The sequence below is a fragment of the Nymphaea colorata genome, chromosome 2, assembly GCF_008831285.2.
Source record: "Nymphaea colorata isolate Beijing-Zhang1983 chromosome 2, ASM883128v2, whole genome shotgun sequence".
Classification (NCBI taxonomy): domain Eukaryota; kingdom Viridiplantae; phylum Streptophyta; class Magnoliopsida; order Nymphaeales; family Nymphaeaceae; genus Nymphaea; species Nymphaea colorata.
Window position 1 is genome coordinate 17,382,084 of NC_045139.1, and position 23,514 is coordinate 17,405,597.

The window sequence follows — 23,514 nt, forward strand, 5'->3', positions numbered from 1 at the left end:
CCGACACCCATTCACTTGTTCTGGGTATGCACTAACAAACACAGTCTCTCTCTTTATATGTATATGTAGATGTATGTTATACCTGCGTGTGCTTAATTTAGAATAGTGCCTGTTGTTTTAAGTATTATTCTGAGTGGTTTTCTTTCTTTTGCTTGATGATATTTACCATGGTTAGCTTATTCAAGGATGCTCTCATCCTGACTCTGCCACCTTCTATTGTCACTTTCTCACTCTGCAAGCGCCTGTTTTCCGTGTGATATTGGCGTTCTCAGGCACAGGGGAAAAAAGAAAAGCAGACAGAGGGAAAGAGAACAAAAGGTTGGTGGTGGTACAGTATCCGTAGAACCGCCATTTCTGCCCTTCTTACTTTCGGGTTTTTGAACAAAAGAAAAGAGACTGATGTTTTGGGGGGAAGATATCATCACCGGGCGTCGAAGAGTCGGTTTCTAGCTCAGCGAGAGAGAGAGAGAGAGAGAGAGAGAGAGAGAGAGAGAGAAGGACTGATTCTCTGAGGAAGGTGCGATGGACAACTCATGCTTCGTTTACTGTGTAATACTGCTCAAAGGACCAACTTTCTTTTTCATCATATGAATTATTGTGAACGAGAAGAAGAATTTTCTTGGGTTCTGGCTCTCTGCATTGCAGGTGTCATTCTTTTTTTCTCTCCCTCATGGGTTGATTCGCTATCAGTGGGGAGTATGGGCTCTAGGACGGGACTGAAAACCAGTTATGAGCTTTAAGCAGTGGTCGAGACATGGGTGTTCCCGCTTTGTTTACTAAGTTGGAGAAATGAACCCGCTTGGAGGAGAGAAGAGCATCTGAGATGTTGTCTGCTGTCTGTGAGAGACTCAAAAGCAATAAGTTGCAGAGTTTGGCGAGTGTGGTAGAGGAGATGAAGGGTCAGGGAGAATTGCAGGGTCAGCCAGGTTAGTTTTCTTTCGGTTTTCCATTTTTCTTTTCAAGTCTTCTTTGACATAGGCATGTGTCTAGGCGGACTAGGTGGTTCATGATAGTTACTATAGAAGATAAAGAGGCTTCGTATTATTATGGAATATGGTATTGACAACAGTTTCAGCTTCGAAACACGAAATGGATATAGAAGATCATTTGTATTGACTAGAAAATTTTGGCTTATCTATAGATGCTCTCGGAACTACGATAATATGTAATACCTTTTGAAAATAACCATCCTTCACGTTACCTAGGAGTTGGAAATGCTATGGAATGCATTATGGACCAAGTGTTATACCAGGAGGAAGAAGAAGAACATTGGGAACTGTAGATAGTGTTTGGCTTCTCTCGTTTAAGAATGTAAATACATAGTAATAGGAGCACATAGGCAACCTTGACGTTGTATGGAAGTGCTGTATTATCTGGAATTCATGATGGACCCTGTTTAGATAGGGGGAGGAAGACGACAAAGCATATTATTTATGAAAGGCTAAAGTGGCTTCTTTCGTATGTTGCTTTCATGTCGGTGTTAGGCAGGAAGAGATTTTTTTTTTTTTTAATTTCATGTCGTATTTCTTGTTTAACTTGGAATGCAGGCGCTCGGAAAATCATAAACTCAGAGCTATGGCATGCCTGTGCTGGCCCCCTTGTTTCCTTGCCCCAAATAGGCAGCTTGGCCTATTATTTCCCTCAGGGACACACCGAACAGGTAAGAGAGTGTGTTTTCAATGATCTTTATGTTCTAAAACTCTTCCATGGTTGCCAAGCTAAGCCATCGTTTTCCTTCTATCTACGCTGAAATTGCTAAACGTTGACTACCTTCTGACTACTTTCTTGTGAAATTTCATCCTTAACCGGTATGCATTGCTCTGAGTGTTACTTTGAGTTTCTGGTCAGACATGTCGCAAGGGATTCTATATATTTAATGAAAATGTGAAATATTTTTCTCCTATAATATGTGATATGGGTAGTTGCTAGCCACACTTGCTTCAGTCTTGAACTTCTTCGTAATTTATGCAGCCTCTGAGTATATTGAGTTGCTGATTTATTTATTTTCTTTTGATAGGTGGCCTTTTCTACGAGACAGGTTGCCAACTCGCATATCCCAAACTACGCAAGCTTGCCTTCTCAACTGTTGTGCCAAGTTCACAGTGTCACACTCCATGTATTTGGGCAACTCAAGCTTTTCTAATTTCTCATTCATGGAAGGCCGTTTAGACTGATAACTTTTCCTTTTTTGTTTTATTTCAGGCAGATAAAGATACTGATGAGATTTTTGCACAGATGACTCTTCAACCTGTGAAAAATGTAAGCCCTCTGCAAAATCTACTCTTTTTTTTTTCTTTTGCTGTATATGTATTTCTCACCTTTGAAAAAATTCTTCAACTTGGCTGCTCAATCAGAAATTTCAGTGCATGTCTTTCTTGATTCTATATATTGATCATTGTTAGCAGGAGATATGGTGGCTGGACATCCATTCTTATTTCCTATGAATTTGAGTTCATAGGAAGAACTTTTTTTGGTTGTTTCAAAGTTGAATTTTGTGCTTTTCAGCATTTCTGCATAGGCTGTTTCTTCCTTGGAATTAGCTTATTATAGATGAAATTAATTTTGTTATCAGGAGATGGATGTCTTCTCTTCTCCACAATCAGAATCAAAGCATAGTAAACAGCCTAGTGATTACTTCTGCAAGACATTGACTGCAAGTGACACAAGTACCCATGGGGGTTTCTCAGTACCTCGTCGTGCTGCTGAAAACCTATTTCCTCCTCTTGTAAGCTTCTGACACTAGATTTTTGTCTAGAAATTAAATTTTGTAACAGGCAAAATCTTTTGGTTTTTTAATTCTGTGATGTATTTCAGGATTTCTCAATGCAGCCTCCAACTCAGGAGCTTATAGTCAGGGACTTGCATGATAACACTTGGACATTCCGCCATATTTATAGAGGTTGGTTCAGATCAGATGGTGATATTCGTTCTGTTCAGTTTTCATGAACAAATGTCCTTCTACAATCATTGTCTCTCCTGATTGAAGCTAGAACTTTTCCAATATGCAGTGCCTCTTCTTGTTTCTTCTTTTTGGATGAAGTGCCATCACAGCCGCAACCAATTAATCTGCCTTTTTCAATCAAGTCATGACAGTTTGCAGATTGTGTTGTGATTTTTTATTCCAGAGGTTTCACTTTTTTGTCACCCAGAAAATTTGAAGTAATCTACAGATTCTTTCTAGCATCAAGGTTCTCCTCAGATAGTTATTATAAGACAATATAGTGTGAAATACTTAGCAGTCTTAGTTCCTGTTGTGACGTTGTCCATTTGTTCTGTTTCATTACAAATCCTTGGTCTAGTTTCATTATTAGTCTGGATTGAGAGTAGTTGTTTTTTTTTTAATTCTCTTGACCAGAAAGGGATTGCGGTCTACTTGAATCGGGTTCAGTAGTCTGGTTATCAGGGATGTAGATGCTATTTATTGTGGTTATATACTTGTATCTTCAAGAGCATTGTGTGATTTTTTTTTTCTTTTCATTGATACACAGGTCAGCCAAAAAGACACCTTCTAACAACTGGATGGAGTTTATTCATAAGCGCAAAAAGACTTAAAGCTGGCGATTCAGTACTTTTTATCAGGTAATACTCTGCTGCATTCAGTTGTAAGCTCGTCTGAAAAGTGTAATTGGCGTTTGTATGTGGCAAAAATTACTTTGATTTTTTGGTATATGGAAATGCTGACATAGATAGCATTCTGCATTTGTCTGGTTAAGACATCAATTACGTAACATGCTTTGACCAAGGGTCCCCTTACTATAGATATTAAACTCTCAATTTTCTTTGATGTCTGCTTGATCAATTCCATTGGTGTGTATGCTTGAAATCATCATTCTTAGTAATTTGATTTCAGGATTTTGTGCTTTTGCTTTGCTGTGAACCAGAAAGCTCAAGTTCTGAATTAGGATGGAAATCCTTGAAAGTAAACCACTTGTTTTTTTTGTCATGCAGGTTGGTTTTATTCTTACAGATGCATTCATGTAGAACTCATCCTCCAAGCTCTTATTGGTTATCTTGTTTCATATTCTTAGTATTGTGGATTAAAGTAACTGATATCTGTTCTTTTGTTGGCCTTCTTTGATGACATAGGCAGTTGTTATGATCATCTTAAGGATTTATTGTAACTGTATGAAGTATAAGTCTGTTGTCATCAATTTGCACATTGTCATGTCTATAATGGTATTTTGTTCTGTTGCTGCTGATGATTCTGTAATTAGGGATGAGAAATCTCAGCTGCTTATTGGTGTAAGACGTGCAAATCGTCAGCAAACAACTTTGCCATCTTCAGTTCTTTCTGCAGACAGTATGCACATAGGTGTCCTTGCTGCTGCAGCACATGCTGCTGCCAACCACAGCCCTTTCACTGTATTCTATAATCCCAGGCAAAATTTCATCCCATATTTTGATTTTGCTCTGTTCAACACGTTTTTTTTTTTGCAAAAGCATGCATGAAAACATTGAAAAGTATATTACCCTTAAGATTCTTATTACTTGTGTAGGGCCTGTCCTTCTGAGTTTGTTGTTCCGCTGGTCAAATATCAGAAGGCTGTATATGGCATTCAAGTTTCTATTGGAATGAGATTTGGAATGATGTTTGAAATGGAGGAGTCAGGTAAACGCAGGTATCTTTTCACCAATGCCATTTTATTTATGCTTTTGAAGTGGCACTGCTTGTTTAGTTGCATAAAGTAGTAATATCAGGGTACTCTGTGGTATTTTAGTCTAAGTAAACTTAGATCATGCATGGAACAAACCATTTTCTTTGTGTCTTCTTCTTTCCTATTTCGATAAACAAAATAATTACAGTTTTAGGATATTTAAGGTGCATAAAATGGTGGCCCCACCTTTCTGTTAAGTGTACACGATTTGCATGAAGCAAGAACGTAGCTTAAAAGTTACAATCTATATTTCCACATAATACCTGTGGCTATAACTCTTTGAGTTTTATCTTCAATCTGATGCGACAGCAGTCATATTTTTCTCTCCTCTTTCTGCTTCCTTTACTAAAGTACTTTCTCCATATCAAAAACTTATATGTTTTCAGATATATGGGCACTGTAGTTGGGATTAGTGATATTGATCCAGTGAGATGGCCAGATTCAAAATGGCGAACACTCCGGGTAAAGTAGTCTTCTGGTCCCATGTCAATGATGGTGCATGGCCAATTTGATCATTATTTCTTCTTTTCTGATGCTCAAGCGATGCCTATATTTGGAATCAGGTCGAATGGGATGAACCTTGTTGCAGTGAAAGACAAAGCAGGGTCAGTATCTGGGAAATTGACACTGCAGAAAATCCTTTCCTTATTTGTCCTTCTGCATTTTCAACTCTCAAGCGACAGTATCAATTTGGTTATGGAGGTGGGTGGTTGTGATTCTACTTTCACCAGGAACGTTAACACAGTGCCTTACGTTCTTGTTTACTCTGCATGAAATATATTTTTGAAAAACCGTGAATCAGTGTATGCTGACATTCAGGTTTTTGACTTACATTGCTAGTTGTTGAAAACCTGGGAGAAGTTTCCTTGGCATCATTATTGCTCTTTAACTGGGTTCTCCTTTTTTCATTTTGAAGGAGAAGAGACTGACAGAGAGACTTTTAAAAGGTTGAATTTGGAGATGCCTGGGAATGGCAATAGCACCTTCCAAAGCTCCTTTGTTTCTGATGGTACTGCAGAACAGATTATGAGAGCACTCCATAGACCTGGGATGCATGCTCTCGGGGCACTAGGGGGATGTGGTGGACAAATGGCTGCTTCTGACTTGCAGGGTCTTGCAGAGGAAATTTACAAAGGGAATTTGCCTCCCTTTCAATTTTCTCAGTCGTGCTTAAATGGAATACAGCTGCAGAATGAAGAATCACAAACTGCTTCAATAGAAAAGCACAACCAACTTCTGCAACAGCATTCTGTCCAAGTCCAGAACCACAGTTCATCAAATTGCGTTGAGAGGCCTCAACTTGTAGACTCGGCTCTAATTTCATTGGTGCAGGTGGAGACACTAGAACAAGGTGCTGAAGCTACATTGCATCACCTAAATGCTCCGGATCAACTGTCAGTGACAGAAAACAAGAGCCAAAAAGTGGAGGACAAGTGCAATAAACAAAATCCAGAAGAGTGCATGGATAATCCTTCATGCAGCAAGACATCGAAAGGGGTACAATCCACAAGACCTCTTCATGTTGATCCGCTTGCAGCACAGTGTCAGAACGATTCTTTAGAAAATCCAAGGGTTTTACAGCAAGAGCTGCCGAACCAGTCCAACCTATCAACAAGCTGCCAAGATGAGGAGCTCTTAGAGAGACTGCCTAGCCAGTTGCAATCTTTGAGTCAATCATGCTTGCTGCAGGGATCATCGCAACATATGCAAATTGTTTCTCCTCAAACTGAAGTGAAGGTACTTCAGCCGTTACAACCGGAACGCCAACATTCAGACGCTGATAATCTCTGCCAGATGCTTCAACTCCCAATGCAACATACATCTCAATTCCAGGATGTTGAAGAACTGATGCTTCATCCAAGTCTTTTTCAGACTCTCAGTGGCATGTTGAGGGTGCCTATTCCGATGGTAGAACCTGAGACGTCAATTTTGTCTGAATTAGACAGCTCAGACACGTGTGTAAATGCCAATGCCATTGCAGGAGTTCATTCAGGAAGGCGTGATTCTGACGTCAAATTGCAGTCACCATGCATCTTTAATTTCAATATTGATGCAACCCAACCTTTCCAGGTCCCTGCCCAAGAATTATATGGGCTTGCCCATCAGTCGTACCTAAAAAATATTTGTAGTACTTCAGGGACCTTTTCCTGCAAGAAAATAGATCTTGGTGGCCCGCAAGATACCCTCAATCTGCAAAACATCTCAAAGTGCTACAGTTCGAAAGATGTTACTGAGGAGAGTAATATATATGGCAATAATCACTTGGAAGTCAGCAACGCAAGTACTTTAATGGATCCATATGTTTCAGGCTTAGTCATGGAACGCTTCAGCACCCTGAAGGGTGGTTGCCTTTATAATCCTTCTGAATGTCTCGTGGGTGACTATAGTTCTAGCCAGGATCTTCAGTCCCAGGTTACATCCATGGGACCATCCGAATCACAGACCTTCTCTGCCCAAGAGGTACCTGAGTCCTTTGGAAGGCTGCCTTCATGTGGTGCGGCTGCCAGAGAAACGTGCTTCCATACAAGCTCATTACAGCAAGGTTCTCCACCTTTTCGAACATATACCAAGGTATGGCCACTGTTAAAAACACAATAGTATGCAATTCAGTGAACTGTTTGATGCATGAGAAAATGATATCCTGAGATAATTATGTATCTGTAGGTCCAAAAGCTAGGATCTGTTGGTCGATCTATTGATGTCACAAGGTTTAAAGATTATGATGAGCTGAAGTACGCAATTGCATGCATGTTTGGTCTTGAGGGGAAACTGAATGATCCTAGAGAAGCTGACTGGAAACTAGTCTATACAGACTATGAAAACGATGTGCTTCTTGTTGGTGATGATCCATGGGAGTACGTCTCTCTCTTCCTCTACCCCCACACACACACACATACATAGACACATGAATAAAGCTTGTCATCTGCTCTGGAGTTGGAAGATGTATTTTTATCTTTTGGGGTGATGTTTTTCACTCAAATCTATATTTAACAGGGAATTCATTAGATGCGTTCGTTGCATCAAGATTTTATCCCCTTCCGAGGTACAACAGATGAGCCAGGAGGGCATGCAGCTACTTGGTTCTGTTGCTAATCATTTGCAGTCCAGTGAATGGTAAATGTTCTGTTCTCATTTCTATGTTCCATGTTCTCTTTTTTTTTTTTTGGTGTTTTTCTCAGAAATTAATTTGTTAAATGTCTTGTTGATCTGTAAGAATCCGAGGCATCTGTGTACCATATAGTTTGACTGCTTGAGGAATCTCACTACTATGTAATATTGGACCTATGAACACGGCTTTAAGCTAGCCCAAGAAGAGAAGCTTGATCTTGTACTGGATATTATTGGCATGTTCGGCTGCGTTTCGGCATTAAAAACTATAATTTGTGTGAAGGGGGCGTGACCAAGGTGAACATGTTTGAGCTCGACTCGAATTGAATGCCATACTGAGCTTGGCTGTGAAATGTGTCAATTGGCTTAAACTTCATTTCTTTCTCATGTAGCGTTATGCTCTTTTCTAATGAAGTGTTGCCTAAGTTTTCTAGAATTAGATGTAAATCACAATCAGTTTTGGCTGCCATGGATTATTCCTTTAAATATGTACAAAAGAGAAATCCCCTTGTTGGAAGTAACATTTTAATACGCTGGTAGAAACAGCTTTTCTTCACATAAAATGAATCAAGTGTCTTGCTTAAATAGATTGGTGCGACAAAAAAATTCGAATCCCATGGACGCGTTTGTATTGGAAGCCCTGATGGATTTATTTTATTGTGAAGGATTAGGAATATAATAAGAAAAATCAGAGCCAGATACTGACCAAATTAGTCATTTAGGGGTTGTTTGTTGGCAAATGCATTATTGGAAGTGTTTTCATGAATTCGTTAAAAAATTATAAAAAGTCGAAGCAGATTCATTTTACCCTTCTAGTATCTTTCTTGAAGGCAAATTGGTCTGCAGTTTAACCATTTAAAATCAGTTTTGCAAGTATAGTTCTCCGAACTGGTTGTCACCTGGCCTTATGGTGATTGGTGATTTCTGATGATGGTATAATGAAAGGTCTAGGAGAACAAACTCTAGTTCATTTGGCAGAATGAGTTACTTGTCAAATATAAAACAGGTTGTCCACTAAGACTGAAAACAGAGAAGAATGAAAGTAGAGACAGAAGTAATACAACCTGTTCACTGTAAGCTCCTCATGATTTCAGAGTCATGTATCTGATATCATAAGAGTCAGACCTTTTCTCAATGCAAATGGTAAAACTATGACTTCGAGTGTGGACTTCAGTGTGAATCTTATGGCACATTAACAAAAGCATGCCATATCAAATCGGCGGATCTAAAGTGTAAGGCAATCAAACACCTCCTGATCTCATCTTCGACTCCTTAAACCTTGTTGAAATGAGTATGACATGAGCTGAACTCATTCAAGTCCATTACACCAATGACCTTAAAAAGGTGCACAAGAGAAAACTATTTGTGTATCACTTCAAAAGCCTCGTCGAATCTAACCAAAGTTTGAATATTGTAACTCGAGAATGACAAGTTTAATAGATGAGCACAATATATTTGCTCAATCTAAGCTGGTGGTACCATTCAAGTTGAACTTATTCGAGTCGAGTTTGAGCTACTCGACCATTTAAACCCGTTTCGATCCCTTTCATATAGGAAGCCTTTATAACATGAAATTGTCTCGTTGGTAGTTGCTAACCATGGGTAAACGTAACACATATAGATAAATTTATCTTTAAATAGCAAAATTTGAGGGATGACCTTATGAGTCACCAAGAATTAATCCGTGAAATTAGAAAAAAAACCAGAAAAAAAAAGGCTATTGCATGATAAGCATTTGTTTTTCTTGCCGAGACAAAACCAGTTCACTTGGATGTATTGCTAGTTTAGATCTGATCTTCATTTCTTTTCGAGTTTTCTAGATTAAATTTATAAGCGAGGACAACATAGAGTAAATTATAATTCTGTCCAATTTTTAAATAATTTTCAGATACATCTTTATTAGGGTTTTCTTTTTTGGGGGCAAACTATGTATTTCCCCATTTTAACGTATTTTAAGTAAATACCTGGTTTAAATTTAATGTGTTTTTACATTTTGGACTTACAATGGAGTTACGCCTGTTAACTTTCTCGGGACTTGGAACCGAGTTTGGTTGGATTTGAATTTATTTTTTCAACGCGATCCGATCCATTTCGTTAAGTCGTAAAAGAGTCCTCCACTGCGCAACGACGGGCTCTTCTCTCTCTCTCTCTCTCTCTCTCTCGCTAGCAGCAGAAGCTCTGGGAGTTAGGGTTTCTTCTTCTCCTTCCGGAGAGAAAGAACATTGTGCGATTTCCATGGCGGTTCCTGGCCCATATTCCGGCACCAGCACCCTCGCTTTGGTAAGATGCGCCTTCTCTTCTATGCCTTTTATTCTGTTTTGACGCTTTCGGGCGGTCGGTTCCATGGGGTAGCCGAAATTGAGCATTTAGAATTAGTTGTATCATGGTCTAGTTAAGTTAGGCAACGAGAAGTTCCTATTTCAGGCGGTCATTGATTGAATGGTCGATCGATCAGGATTCAGATCTATCGGAGCGGTTTCTGATGTTTTTGTTTTTGCCCTTTGTTTGGATACCAGGTCGCTCGTGCTTCAGCCCTCACCTTCGGCATCGTTTACGGCAGTATGAAGCTGTCGTATCTCAAGGTATGCGTTTCTGATTTTGGCTATTTCCTTCGTTGTTCTCAAACGGTGGAGGGGTTATGCCGTTAGCTGAAAATGTTGGGCCTTATTCGTGCTTTTTTCCGCGCGATTTATGTATTGTCCTTCTTCACAGCAGGCCTGTTTAACTGTTGATGATTCTATGGGCTTGCTTAAGCCCCGTACTTGACAATTTAGGCATTGAGTGTTCAATGGCCCTAATATTGGGTTTCGATGTATATTCGTCTCCGATTTGAGCGTCTATTTAGTTGAAGGGTATAGGTATAGGTACATATTTCATTGCGTCTCTGTGCGGAATTGTTTGCTTTTTCGAGCTTAATAACTTTCTGATATTTCTGTTCCCATAATACTCCCCTGCTGGAAGCTTAGCATAAGAGAGTGACGTGTTGGTTCCTCCCTTACACATGCCAAAAACATAGAGGTAGAGTATTACGTGGAAGTTGGGTCGGGTTTGTCACGAGTGCATTGGAAAATATATGTATGACAGTCGCAGACGATAAGCTTAAAATATGAACAACGTTTTGCTCCAAAGTTAGCATTTAAGGCTTTCATGTCATTTTGCCTGCAAAATGGCATTTAAGTATGTCACCCAAACACACGCTCAAAGCCTCAAACTATTTAACTTGTTTGGCCTTACTCTCCAATCTTGATGTCAGCATAAGGCGATTTTTGTTGCATTGCTAAGCTAAACCCTTATAAAGCGTTTCGTAAGAATGACATTGTATTCTTGGAGCACATGTTCTTAGAACACATGTTCTAATAAGACTGTTTTTGTTCTAACAATAGTGATGTGATTATTGATGATGTTATCTATATCTAATAAGATGTAATCACATCATGTTTCCTAAAACAAGAACATGGTTTTCTTAAAAATTTGTTGCAGGGACATATATTCTAAGCACACATATTATGCCTGTCAAATGCCTTCTTAATGTCCAAATTTCATTTCATCATAAGGTGATTCCTTTTATTGGTCAGAACTGCACTGGAGTAAAAACCTGTCTACGCAATTTGAGGAGCCAACTCGCTCTGTATCTTTTGGACAATAATACAATATTGTGTTTGGGGATAATTAAAACTTATGAAAGCTAGATTTGCTTTGTTTTGCATGTTGAATGTTATGCATTGTCGGAACAACATCAGATCTTATTTTATGAACTGCTTTTCATTATACTTCGGTTCTAGTGATTATGCTAACTGCCTGCCTTCACTTGGTTTGGCCTATTGTTTAGCCAATCACATTGGTTTGGCTTATATTGCTTTTGCCAAGCATAAATCTAGATTGTTCTAGAGAATAAATTGGAGAAATTATCGAGGTTGTTCAAGCATCTTGGGAAACAAACTTGGTCCTTTGCAAGTTAGTATTTTGATTCGATCCACATAGCTGAAGCTTTTTTATCTACAAATTTGTAGCTCATTTCAGCCATGATGTAGCCTCTAGATTTTGGAAAAGTGGATGTTGACAATGCATCCAATATTGTCAGTCGTGTGTCTTATTTTCTCTATTAGTCCCCCAACCATCGATGGCATCTAATTAATTCTGTTAATAGCCGCCAAGCCTGGGATATTCTACTGCAGGAAGGAATTTAACCTCCGATATCTTTCATGTGGATCTTGATCTGATCTTCACTGTCCTTGTTTCTGTCTATGATCTTTAAGGCGAACTGATTAGTTGTAGTTACTGCCTTCCTTGGCTTATGAAAAACGCTTGCTCTTCTTGTCCTATACGCAATGCTTTAGTTGTGCATATTACTGGCCCAGGAAATATTAGAACCACTCTCATCAGATGAGATTGGACACAGTGGCCCAAGAGGGCGTGTACCACAATTTCTAGGGGGTAGTTGAAGCCTTGAAGCTCCAAACCCCATGGGCACCAACCCCCTGCGTAAGTCAAAGCAAGTATCCTGGGGGCTCGGGCAGGCAATGATGTCTCTCGACTCGGGTTATGTTTTGCGTTTGTGTGCTTTTAAAGAAGTCACATTGTCACGTAAAATGTCCTTTTAAAGGCGTCACCAGCTGATTATAACTTTAAAAAGTACTTCTGATGTAGCAATATATGAAAAGTAATACCTAATTTTATTGGCCGATTTGTGGTGATTCTTAGAGAGAGAGAGAGAGAGAGAGAGAGAGAGAGAGAGGGCAGAGGAGGAAGTGGTGCATGTAGATGCTTGCTCTTGGCGCCACTTAGGGTCCTTAGGTGCAATGTTAATGTCTGAGTAGGGCGTGGGCAATTGAGTTTTCCTTAATTCTTCTTGTTTCCCACTAGAACTATTTTTTGGCTTCGCTTGGGGGCTTGGTCACCTAGTCACAAGTAAATGCTCTCGACTACCTAGTTTCCTCAAGCTGAGGCGTTTATAAATTTTAAAAATCTATTAATTCATATCTAAGTTGCAACTGGTAAGCATATTTACTTCTGCAGCTTTGTTGGAAGAGCTAATTATGCATCTAAGGAAAATTTGTGGGATTGTGACCTACTAGCAGCAATGTATGTCAAGTTTTAGACAAGGCCTTTTTTTCTCTGTGAAAAATGGTTCAGTCTTACTTCTGGAACTTCTCATTTATCGGCCCCAGTGAAAGAAAAATTAGTAATTTCGGATAATTAAAGCACACGCAAGCATGTCAGCAATTTCTTAGAAAGGAAAAGCTCTCGAGGTTCTAAGGTAGTCAAATGGGAACTCAACTTAGGCTCAAACTCGTTCTTCTTTATTTGACCGGGTTGTACGTTCCTAGGGCTGTTTCTGCTGTGCGGGTAGTGTATAGAAGGGCTTTCTTCTAACAATAGCATAATGTATGAGCTGCAATATTTCATTTTTTCGTATGTCTTTAGTTTTTGGTGAATATTGTTGTGAAAAAAGGAAGGACCTTCTAACAGTTTTAGTTTCCAGGCGAAGGCAGCGAAGTCGCATAAGGCAGAGAAGAAGGGTCATTAAAGGAAACATAAACATGAGTGTTGAAGCTGTGCACTTCATGGGGGAATCTTAAGAGGGAAGTTTGAAGTGTGTAGTACCTTTTTTTTTTCTCTATTTTAAAGCAAAAATGTACTTACTAGTGAACGTCATGCACCAGATTGAAACGTGAGCACACGATGTGTGGTCTGTTCCCTTTTCTGATTAATGAATAATTTTTGCTCTGTGGTGACAACCGCTCGATCTACCTTGTTGATGGGTTGAACTTAAAAAAAGATTTACAAGGTGAGAAATCTCAAGAGTTGGATAACTCTGGGGTTTCTTTGTTCTTTGGAGTCTTACAAGCTCGGTCACGATAAGCCCGCGATCCACCAAAGGTGCTGGCTGTATGAACGTGGTTTCTGCCGTTTGAACTGACTCCTGAAACGATTCTTTTTCTGTTTTTCTAGAAAATGTTTCTGTTAGCACCAAATGGGGCCATCGCATACCCATGGATTTCGATAACCGCACCAAAAAGTTTCTCCATTCGAGATAAGGCTTCTTATTTCTCAGCGTTTACTAACTGCGGATTGCGGAGTCAGGTTGCGGTGTTCAGTCAAATAATTTGGGATGGGGCACAAAATTTGACCTTGCTGCTTGCTTATTGGAAGTTCCTCTAAGGTTTGAAAAATATTTGGAGATAAACCCTGGCAACGTTGGCGAATCAGAGGCTGTAATGCCTGATATGGAGTGATACGGCATTACCAGGTTTTTATCGATTGATAAAAGAAAAGCGCAGAATTGGATCCATATCGGTGTATTTCAGGTAGCGCTTGGATGACACCCCTAATAAAAGAAAGTTGTTTTGTGAGCATCAATTTTTTTCTTAAAGCTTGCTTTATATGTTTTTGAACCTTAGTTTGCGTACTTGGATGGTTGACGCACATAAGACGACTTTTTTTGTAAAAACTCGAGAGAAGTTAGGTTGTTCACTTTTTTATCGAAAACACTGTTTTGTCAAAATTCAATTTTGATGGTCATCCAAACATGCATTGATTAGCATTTTGAAGGCACAACATTCTACCCAAGCCATTCAAGTGTCACCCAAACACGCCCTTAATGAGGTAGGGGCCGGTAAGCTTCCAGTTTTAACAATACTAATCTGGAAAATCTCTCCCTTTGCAAGTGGATTGCGCCAAGTGGTTCATTGAGACTTCCAGCGAGAGGAGGGGCGGACGGTAATCGAATTGGCAGCGTAGCGGACAATGGCAGAAGTGGAGAGAAAATTCTAGAGAACGTCGGAGCATAGCACACAGAGAGAGAGATAGAAAGAGAGAGAGAAGGGGAGAGGAACAATACTATGATATATGATTTACTTGATTGTAGAACAAAAATCGGATGGCCTGGAAGGACATTCTGTTCATATACTTCACTGAAAAGTTCAGACGCCTCCATCAAGCAGATGCTGAGAGCTTTGGCCGCTGCTCGTGCTGTTATCCCGGAACAAAGGCTTGTTAGAACTCTCTCAAAGCGGGCCAGCCCTTGCTAACGATATTCTCAATCTTCGCATCCATCCTTCTCTGGATGTCAGGGGGGCAGAGCTCGGCAGCGTAGCCGTTCAACTTTGCGCCGAAGTTTGATGCTGCGATCTCCTCCGTCATACCACCTACCAGCTGGAGCAGGAAGGGATTCCGCCGGAGCTCAAACTTCTGCACATTTGTTCCACAAACAGCACCATCGTGAGGATCGTTCAATCTTTTCGCAATGTATAGACAAGCAAATGCTTCGTCGCTTTTAGCAAATAGAAGAATAGAAATATAACGTTGTAGACATGACTTGAAATTCTGCATTTGTATTTGAAGATGATTTTGTACAAGACAATTGCATATAAGCCGTAAGTTCCGGTGGTTCAGTTGCACGAAAAAAACATTTTTGAACAATTTAGGCATTCGGGATCTGCGAGTTCTGTCACCACAGGAGGCGATGCTTATCCTAGCAAAAGCCTAGATACTCCTGGGCGTGCCTTGCTAACACGCAGCATGAGATGGTTTAGTTGATCCACGTTCTACTAATCCGAAGTAAAAAGATTTAGCAAATGTAAGGATCCGAAAGTCATAATCCTACAAAAGATTACATTTTTAAACAAAAGTATTAGAATTAAATTTGAAGGATCGTAAATTGAAAATTGACGCTAATAGTTCCAGTACATGGTACCGCTTAATAAGTCATGAATATTCAATATTTCAGATGGTAGACTTCTTAGTTCTTATAGATGTTTCTGGATTTAGTCTACAGTTACAAAACTTATAAGGGGCAAAATCGTTGATGGGTACAGGAGAATAACACCGAGGTCTTCCTATACACCAATTAAGTATGAAATATGCCTCAACAAACTAAAAAACTAACAAACAATCCCTTCAACTAAAACAAGTCCTTGAATCAAATGTCAAGTGCAAATGTTGGCTCGTTTGTTATAATTCTACAACAAAGTGCAGATGCCCGTAAACCCTAACAGTAAGACGGAGGGAGCAATGGGTATATAAATCTCAAACATGCTAGCAGTAGAATAATCAAACAAAAATATACCTGATGTTCAAATTCTGCAGGATAAAACTCCACCAACTGCATAATAATTGTAGTTACCAAACTGCTTTTTGATTTAGCCTGCTCCTTTTCTTTGCTCACAGAAGCCAACCTTGCCTCCTCAGTTCCGTTAGTAAAAATTATAGACCTGCATTGGGCTAAACATAATGAGCGTATAAATAATGTACAGCAGCAAGTAACTGTTGGGATGATTTCCTCACATGGTACCTGTACTGATTGCCTACATCAGGGCCTTGGCCAAAAACCTGCCGGGAATCATGACTGGACCAAAATATATCCAAAAGCTGTTTAAAGCTGATTGTCTTAGGATCATACTCAACCTGTACATGGTGGGGAACAGAGAAACAAGGAAAACGGAAAAACAGAAACAAGCATTAGCAGAACACACATTTACGCCATATATTATAGAATGAGAAAAGCAAGCATGAAATTTCTAAGACAACAAAACAGCAAAAAATAACAATTGGACGCATATTCTTGTTTCCATGGAGATCCAAATACCAAAATACAAATTATGTATAGTTACCTAGCAACATGATAAGATGGTCAAATTTAAGAAACAAATATATACTTAAATGCTTTACTCGCCTCGAACATATGAAGGGTAAGATGCCCCCTTCACAGCAGCTAGTAGAAACCCCATGAAGCTAACATGTTTCCAGCACATGTAACATCGTTAAAATTTTATTACAAGTTCTGTCCTACCATCCTCATAAGCACATTTTTGTTAGATAAGAGAATCCTTTTTATTGGGTCAACCGACATATAGGCTTTTTGAACTGTTACTACAAATATAATGGAATTGACATAAAAAATGGAGTGAACATTTCTGGAGTGGAAGTAAACCTACATATTTACATAACCAACTAACATCTAGTTTAAAACCCTAATTCCGAATAGAAAGGAAAATACAGATGAATAAGGCTACCATCAATCGATTTGGTATTAGAAAGCCAAGTTACTCTGATAGCGTCACAGAATATGCAAATCTGCCAAATCCCAAATGTAGGATAAGCGAGGTAAAGAGCATACAGAAGAATGTTTGGCAATTCATATACCAAAGTACTCGTCAACTGGTATGTTTAATCCTACTGTTCTTTTGGTTAAAGCTATAAACTGAAAGTCCCAGTAAAATGGAAGAATAGGAAGATGAGATGTCCGCAGGTGAAATTTTCATTACTCTCTAGTGGCCAGAGATCTCCGGTTTTCTATTCCCCCACAAGTCTCCAGAAAACTTTTCAACAATAAAGCAGCTTAGAATAACAAATTCTCAATAGGTACCCAGCAACCGGATTCTTATCCTATTCAGCTCATGATAAAGAATGATATAATGAATTCTGCAGGAAGTGATATATTTCTATGTCTTCTATGCCACTCCCGAACGAAATCCAGGATCAGAAAATGGAGTATTATCCAATAGGGACGAATTTCGGTTGGTCATTTTCCCTGCTCCTCTCTTCCACCACAATACACAGAAACAGGAACGAGAAAAACGAAGTGACCCCAATTCAAGCAAATGAGGCTAATAATAAGATAATGTCTTCAATCAACAAAGAAAACCTTGAAACAGATCAAAGACTGCCGTAGGAACTCCTAAATCTTTGCCAGATCCAAGCGTCCCCATCACCAACCCAGAAAGGAAAAGAAACCCAAATTTAACACGTGGTGGACGGCAAGCGGAAATCCAGATCGAACCTGAACCGCCTCCGCGTGATCTCCCAAGCTCCGGAACTCCGGTCGGGCCTTCGTCCCTCCGGCGTAACCGGCGGTGGTGCGCTCGACGCCCTGCAGGCATCCGAAGACGGCCTCGGCTCTCCAGAAGCTCCCGAGGGCGAAGACCGCCGTCCTGAGGCTGGGATTCCGATCTCCGACGCTTACGCTAGGGGGAATGTTGACCGGAACTCGGACGCAGAGAGTGCCGTCCAGAAGAAGGCAGAGAACGAGGAGGGCGGCCAGGAGCCTCATGATGCAGGAGTTAGAAATCCGTGCGCCGGGAAATCGAATTCGGACAATAAAAAAGGAACGTTGTAAAATGGGACGGCAAAGTCGTGGGAAACGGCGGGGTTTTCTCTCCGCCGCTGGCGACTCGGATTTACGATACGTCTTGGAGATTGAACCATCTCGAATGGGATGCCTCTGCAACCGATTCAGGTACTCCTAATTTCGCTGTTTAAAAAAATAAGCTTTTGGCTTTAATCAGTTCCAACTTATATAAACTGGGTATATATATATATATAAAAGAACTTCATAAAATATTTACTTAAAACTGAAGATGAATCTGAATGTAAGACCGATGGGATATCATTTTCCAGGTCCGTTTTTTTTTTTAAACATTTTGGTTATATATATATATATATATATATAAGAACTTCATAAAATATTTACTTAAAACTGAAGATGAATCTGAATGTGAGACGGATGGGATATCATTTTTAAAATCTAAGTTGGATCTAATTTCTTAGTTGGATGTTAAACTTTTTTTCCAGGTCCGTTTTTTTTTTTTAAACATTTTGGTTAGATATCGGGATCCATGCATTGACATCCAGTCGACTACGCTATGTTTATCACTTGAACAATTTATGATGGAAAGCGATAAGTTCGAACTACTTAAATAAATTTGCTCACATTAAATTTGGTCTCCCATATGCCTTGTTTCGTTCATTAACTGGAAGACTTACCAACCAACTAGCACATGTATCTCTAAAACTTCGACTAGTAGAAAACTTGTATAAGCTTTAAAAACAAGGTAAGTAAAAAGGAAAATGCTTGGTTTCTAGGAAATCATGCACCCGAGCATTACTTGTACTAATTTCTGTGAACAAAATTAAAAGCACATGGAAAAGTCAAAAATCTCATTCAAGGAAGGTTTTTTTTTTCGTCTGTTTGACCTCTCATAGGGGTATTTTGATTTCTTAAAAAACTTCTTTTCTTTGTTTTTTTTACAGTCTATTAAAGGGCATTTTGATTTTTTTGAGCTGCCCGAACAAGTATTTTTTGTTCGGGCACAAACATATACTTTCTTTGTCGTTTTATAATATCAAACACCTTTCTCTTTAATGAAAAATTTTACTAAAAGTCAACCTTGTAAGACCATGGGTATTTTTTTTCATTTTAAAAATGGAACAAGATGTTTCTGCCCAGAAGAATTTGTTTGTTTTTTTTCTTTTTTTAGACAGTACATTTTTCATATTCTCACATTGGAATTGCATTTTTATCATTTCTGAACTTTAATATACTGCTTGAGGGGAGTGCCAAGTTTTTAAACACTGTTATTCTCATGAATTAAAATAAGTCTAGAAGACAGGGCTTGAATGCAACTTTTTTAGCAAAAAAAAAGTCTTAAAATAAAAAGAAATAAGAACAGAATTCATTGAGCCCCAAGGGTATAGTGTCACTCAGTGTACATGAAGGGCCACTAACTCACTGAGTCCATTTCCATGGCCACTGCTTCGCTTTGAGAGTTACTTTTCTACATCATATTGATCTTACACCTAGGGTTGAACAACTAGTTGAGCTATTTGAGCTCGGCTCATGAACGAGTTCGAGCCGAGTCATTTGCTTAACGAGTCGAGTTCGATTTCATGAGTCGACTTGTTCAAATAATTGAGTTGAGATCGAGCTCAACACATAATTGTCGAGTTGAGCTTGAGTCTTAATAGAGTTTGTCAGGTCTTAATCAAGTCGATATATTCAAACGCGTTTACGAGTTTGTCGAGGTTTAATCGAGTCGACCGTGTGCTCATATCAATTCTACTCAAACGAGTTTGTCGAACCTTAATCGAGTCATATAACGATGAATATCAATTCTATTCAAATGACTGTCGAGCCTTAATCGAGTCGAGCTCGAGCTGCTTCCGACGAGCTATTCTCAAGCTCGAGTTGAGTCAAGCTCAAGTCGAGCTGACTGAACTCGGGCTCGACACTCTCGTGTTCACCCCTACCTAGGGGTCCACAACGAGTCGAGCTACTCGAGCTCGACTCGTTTATGCTCGACTCGTAAGCGAGTTCGAGTTGCTTCATTAGTTAAACGAGTCAAGCTCGAGTTCACGAGTCGACTCGTTTAACTAATCGAGCCGAGTTTGAGTTTCACTGAAGTGGACTCGTTAAAGCTCGACTCGGCTCGATTAGTTAAAATACCGGTTTTAAAAAAACCGGTTTTAAAAAAACCGGTTCAGCACTTCTCGGGCGGGAAACTCATAACTCTTTTTCAGTTTAGGTTTCCTTTTTCCGTTCTCCCTCTCTCCGACTCCGACCCTCCCTCTCTCGGTCTCTTTGACTTCTCATTCTCTTCTCCGTCTTTGTGCTCTCCATTATTTCTCCAACCATGAAGTTCCTTGACCACCATCACCGGCCTGTGGCAGCGTTCGGCGGCATCCGGCGGTTTCTAGCCACCTGTGAGTCTGTCCATCTGGAAAATCAATGATAAGTTATTTGGTTTTTTTCTATTTATTTTCACTTTCTTCTTCTCCTTCTTTTTCTTCAAGGGCATGTTTTCTGGACGTAGCCATGGATGACGCAAAAAACAAAAAATGAAGAAGAAGGAAAAGAAGAAGAAGAGGCAGAATGGAGAAAATATTAGGGTTATCCTCTTTCCCCTTCTTTCTTCCTCTGGCATGAGACGTAGCTGCTACGGGTGATGGCGTCCCCTCTTTCCCTCTCTTTCTTCTTGGAGGAGGAAAAAGGGAAGGAGGGAGGAGGAAGGGCGGCAGAGAAAGAAGGGAAGGTGGGAGGAGGAAAAATACCAGGGAGGAGGAAGAATGGAGGCAGAGAGCGAGGGAGGAAGTGGCCGTTCCTCCCTGCTTCCCTCCGCTCTTGAGGTAGAAGAAGGGGAGAAAGGAGGCCAGTGTGAGCACGGTTCTGACAGGCAGATACAGAAGAGGAGAGAGAACTTCCCGTTCTCGCTTTTGATCATAGAGTCAACTCTTCGGTTGGTAAGCAGTCTATGTGTGTCTTTTAAAATTTGGTACAAATCGTGAAATTATAATTTCTTCTCATGGTGGTCTCGCGTTATTTAGGTTGTCTAGAAAGTAAAGTTTCTTGATTTTTTGCTCAATGGATTGGTTGTCTGGGTAAGCAGGAGATGGCGGTCATCAATTTTTCATTTTTATTGTTTTGTTTCCTTCCAGTCCACTGTGGATTAGGTGCACGAAGCTCCTTTTATAATTTCGCCAGAGCACCACCCACCATCTTCCTCCTTCACCCTTTACGATTCTGTTTCTCTGTTGAAGAAAGCCGCAAGTCTTTTTGCCTGTTTACCTCCTTCTTACACCCTTCTTGTTTGGGGAAGAAGAAGAGGGGAAAAGGAGTTTGAGTGTCTTTTTTTGATGGTTTGGTTGATTAGATTTCTTGTGCAGGGTAAGAGGGTCGTGTATGTGCGGAGGACCAGAGGGCTTGAAGCAACATGCGTTGTGTTGTGGGATGGAGGACGCAGGGTTCTGTGTTGGCGGCAGCAAGGTTATCGCCTGCTCCGCTCTTCTGGAGCTCTCGGCCTCCGATGACCTGATTGGGATCAAGCAGCCGTCGAAGAGGATGGCTCCACCATAGATGAGGTCAGCTTCTGGTATGGCGGGTCCTCCGACAGGAAGATGGGCTTCGTCCAGAGGCCGCCGCTGATGATAACCGTGCTCTTCAGCAGCATCGACGGAGGAATAAACGAGTTAAACGAGTCGAGCTCGAGCTCGACTATGTATAGTCGAGTCGAGCTCGAGCTCGTGTTAGCTCGTGTTAGGGAACTCGACTCGAGTTCGAGTTCGAGCTCGAGCTGGGCAAGCTCGGGCTCGACTCGGCTCGTGTGCAGCCCAACCCCAACCTACACCATATTAGTCCCGAAGGAAGCTCTAAAATGCAGGAATGTCAAGGTTTTTTCTTTATTTAAAACTGAATGTGAATTTGAACTTTATCGAATATTTATTTAAAACTGAAGATGAATATGGTGAGATGTCATTTTTTAAATCTAAGTTCGATCTAATATATTAGGTGGATGTTAAACTTTTTTTCTAGGTCTGTCTTTTTTATAAACATTTTGGTGATCCATGCATTGACATCCTTAGTCTGACTACTACGCTACATTTATCACTTGAACAATTTATGATGGAAAGCGACAAGTTTGAACTACTTAAATAAATTTGCACACATTAAATTTGGTCAACCATATGTCTTGTTTCGTTCATTAACTCGAAGACTTACCAGCCAACTAGCACATGTATCTCTAGAACTTCGACTAGTAGAAAACTTGTCTAAGCTCTAAAAACAAGGTAAGTGAAAAGGAAAATGCTCGGTTTCTAGGGGATCATGCACCCGAGCATTACTTGTACTAATTTATGCGAACGAAATTAAAAGCACATGAAAAAAGACAAAAATTTCATTCAGGGAAGGTTTTTTTTTTGTCTGTTTGACCTCTCATAGGGGTATTTTGATTTCTTTAAAAACTTCGTTTTCTTTGGTTTTTTTTGTCTGTTAAACGGCATTTTGATTTTTTTGACCTGCCCGAACAAGTATTTTTTGTTCGGGCACAAACATATAACTTTCTTTGTTGTTTGACAATATCAAACACCTTTCTCTTTAATGAAAAATTTTACCAAAAGACATAGACCTTGTAAGATCATGGGTATTTTTTTTCTTTCTAAAAATGGAACAAGGTGTTTTTGCCTAGAAGAATTTGTTTGTGAACAAGGTGTTTTTGCCTAGAAGAATTTGTTTGTTTTTTTTTTCTTTTTTCAAACAGTACATTTTTCATATTCTCACATTGGAATTGCATTTTTATCATTTCTGAACTTTAATATGCTGCTTGAGGGGAGTGCCAAGTTTTTAAACACTGTTATTTTCGTGAATTAAAGTAAGTCTAGAAGACAAGGCTTGAATTATACTTTTCTCGCAAAAAAAAAAGAGGCTTAAAATAAACGAAATAAGAACAGAATTCATTGAGCCCCAAGGGTATAGTGTAACTCAATAGAGCATGCAGTGCACATGAAGGGCCACTGACTCACTGAGTCCATTTCCATAACCACTGCTTCGCTTTCAGAATTACTTTTCCACACCATGTTGATCTTAAAGCTAGGGTTGAACAACTAGTTGAGCTACTTGAGCTCGGCTCGAGAACGAGCTCGAGCCAAGTCATTTGCTTAACGAGTCGAGCTCGAGTTCATGAGTCGACTCGTTCAAATAATTGAGTTGAGTTCGGGTTCAACACGTAATTGCCGAGTCGAGCTTGAGCCTTAATAGAGTTTGTCAGACCTTAATCAAGTCGATATATTCAAACGAGTTTACTAGTTTGTCGAGCTGTAATCGAGTCGAGCTCGAGTTCATATCTAATATATTCAAACGAGTTTGTCCAGACTTAATCGAGTCGCGTAACGATGACTATCAATTCTATTCAAACGAGTTTGTCGAGCCTTAATCGAGTCGAGCTCAAGCTGCTTCCGTCGAGCTATTCTCGATCTCAAGGTTTCATTAGTTGAGCGAACTGAACTCGGGCTCGACTCTCTCGTGTTCACCCCAACCTGCACCATATTGATCCCGAAGCAAGCTCTAAAATGCAGGAAGGGCTACACTCTTTCTTTATTTAAAACTCAATGTGAAATTGAACTTTATCAAATATTTATTTAAAACTAAAGTTGAAACCGATGGGATGTCATTTTTTAAATCTAAGTTCGATCTAATATATTA

The 23,514-nt window shown here is 39.8% G+C and overlaps 2 protein-coding genes across 5 annotated transcripts; one reads left to right on the forward strand and one right to left on the reverse strand.

Annotated features, from left to right (window-relative positions):
• Positions 1-320: 320 nt before the first annotated feature.
• Positions 321-8,045, forward strand: LOC116249272 (auxin response factor 5). 4 transcript variants are annotated; one of them, XM_050076423.1, is made up of 15 exons: positions 321-926; positions 1,548-1,660; positions 2,018-2,116; positions 2,203-2,259; positions 2,573-2,725; positions 2,815-2,899; positions 3,489-3,579; positions 4,215-4,379; positions 4,497-4,619; positions 5,042-5,117; positions 5,219-5,357; positions 5,572-7,226; positions 7,320-7,510; positions 7,650-7,769; positions 7,870-8,045. In XM_050076423.1, coding segments are annotated over exons 1-15 (3,171 nt in total). In that variant the 5' UTR covers positions 321-823; the 3' UTR covers positions 7,871-8,045. The 4 variants fall into 4 exon arrangements, with proteins under 4 accessions (XP_049932380.1, XP_049932379.1, XP_031478353.1 ...); XM_050076422.1 differs by having other exon boundaries at positions 321-549; positions 646-926; positions 7,650-8,045; XM_031622493.2 differs by having other exon boundaries at positions 321-517; positions 646-926; positions 7,650-8,045.
• A 6,561-nt stretch (positions 8,046-14,606) lies between these two features.
• On the reverse strand, positions 14,607-17,877 carry LOC116248377 (peptide methionine sulfoxide reductase A5). The gene is made up of 4 exons (XM_031621130.2): positions 17,545-17,877; positions 16,057-16,169; positions 15,832-15,976; positions 14,607-14,954 (listed from the first exon to the last, which is right to left on the reverse strand). The coding sequence occupies exons 1-4, from the start codon at positions 17,812-17,814 to the stop codon at positions 14,760-14,762; spliced, it is 723 nt and encodes a 240-aa protein (XP_031476990.1). The 5' UTR covers positions 17,815-17,877; the 3' UTR covers positions 14,607-14,759.
• Positions 17,878-23,514: the final 5,637 nt, after the last annotated feature.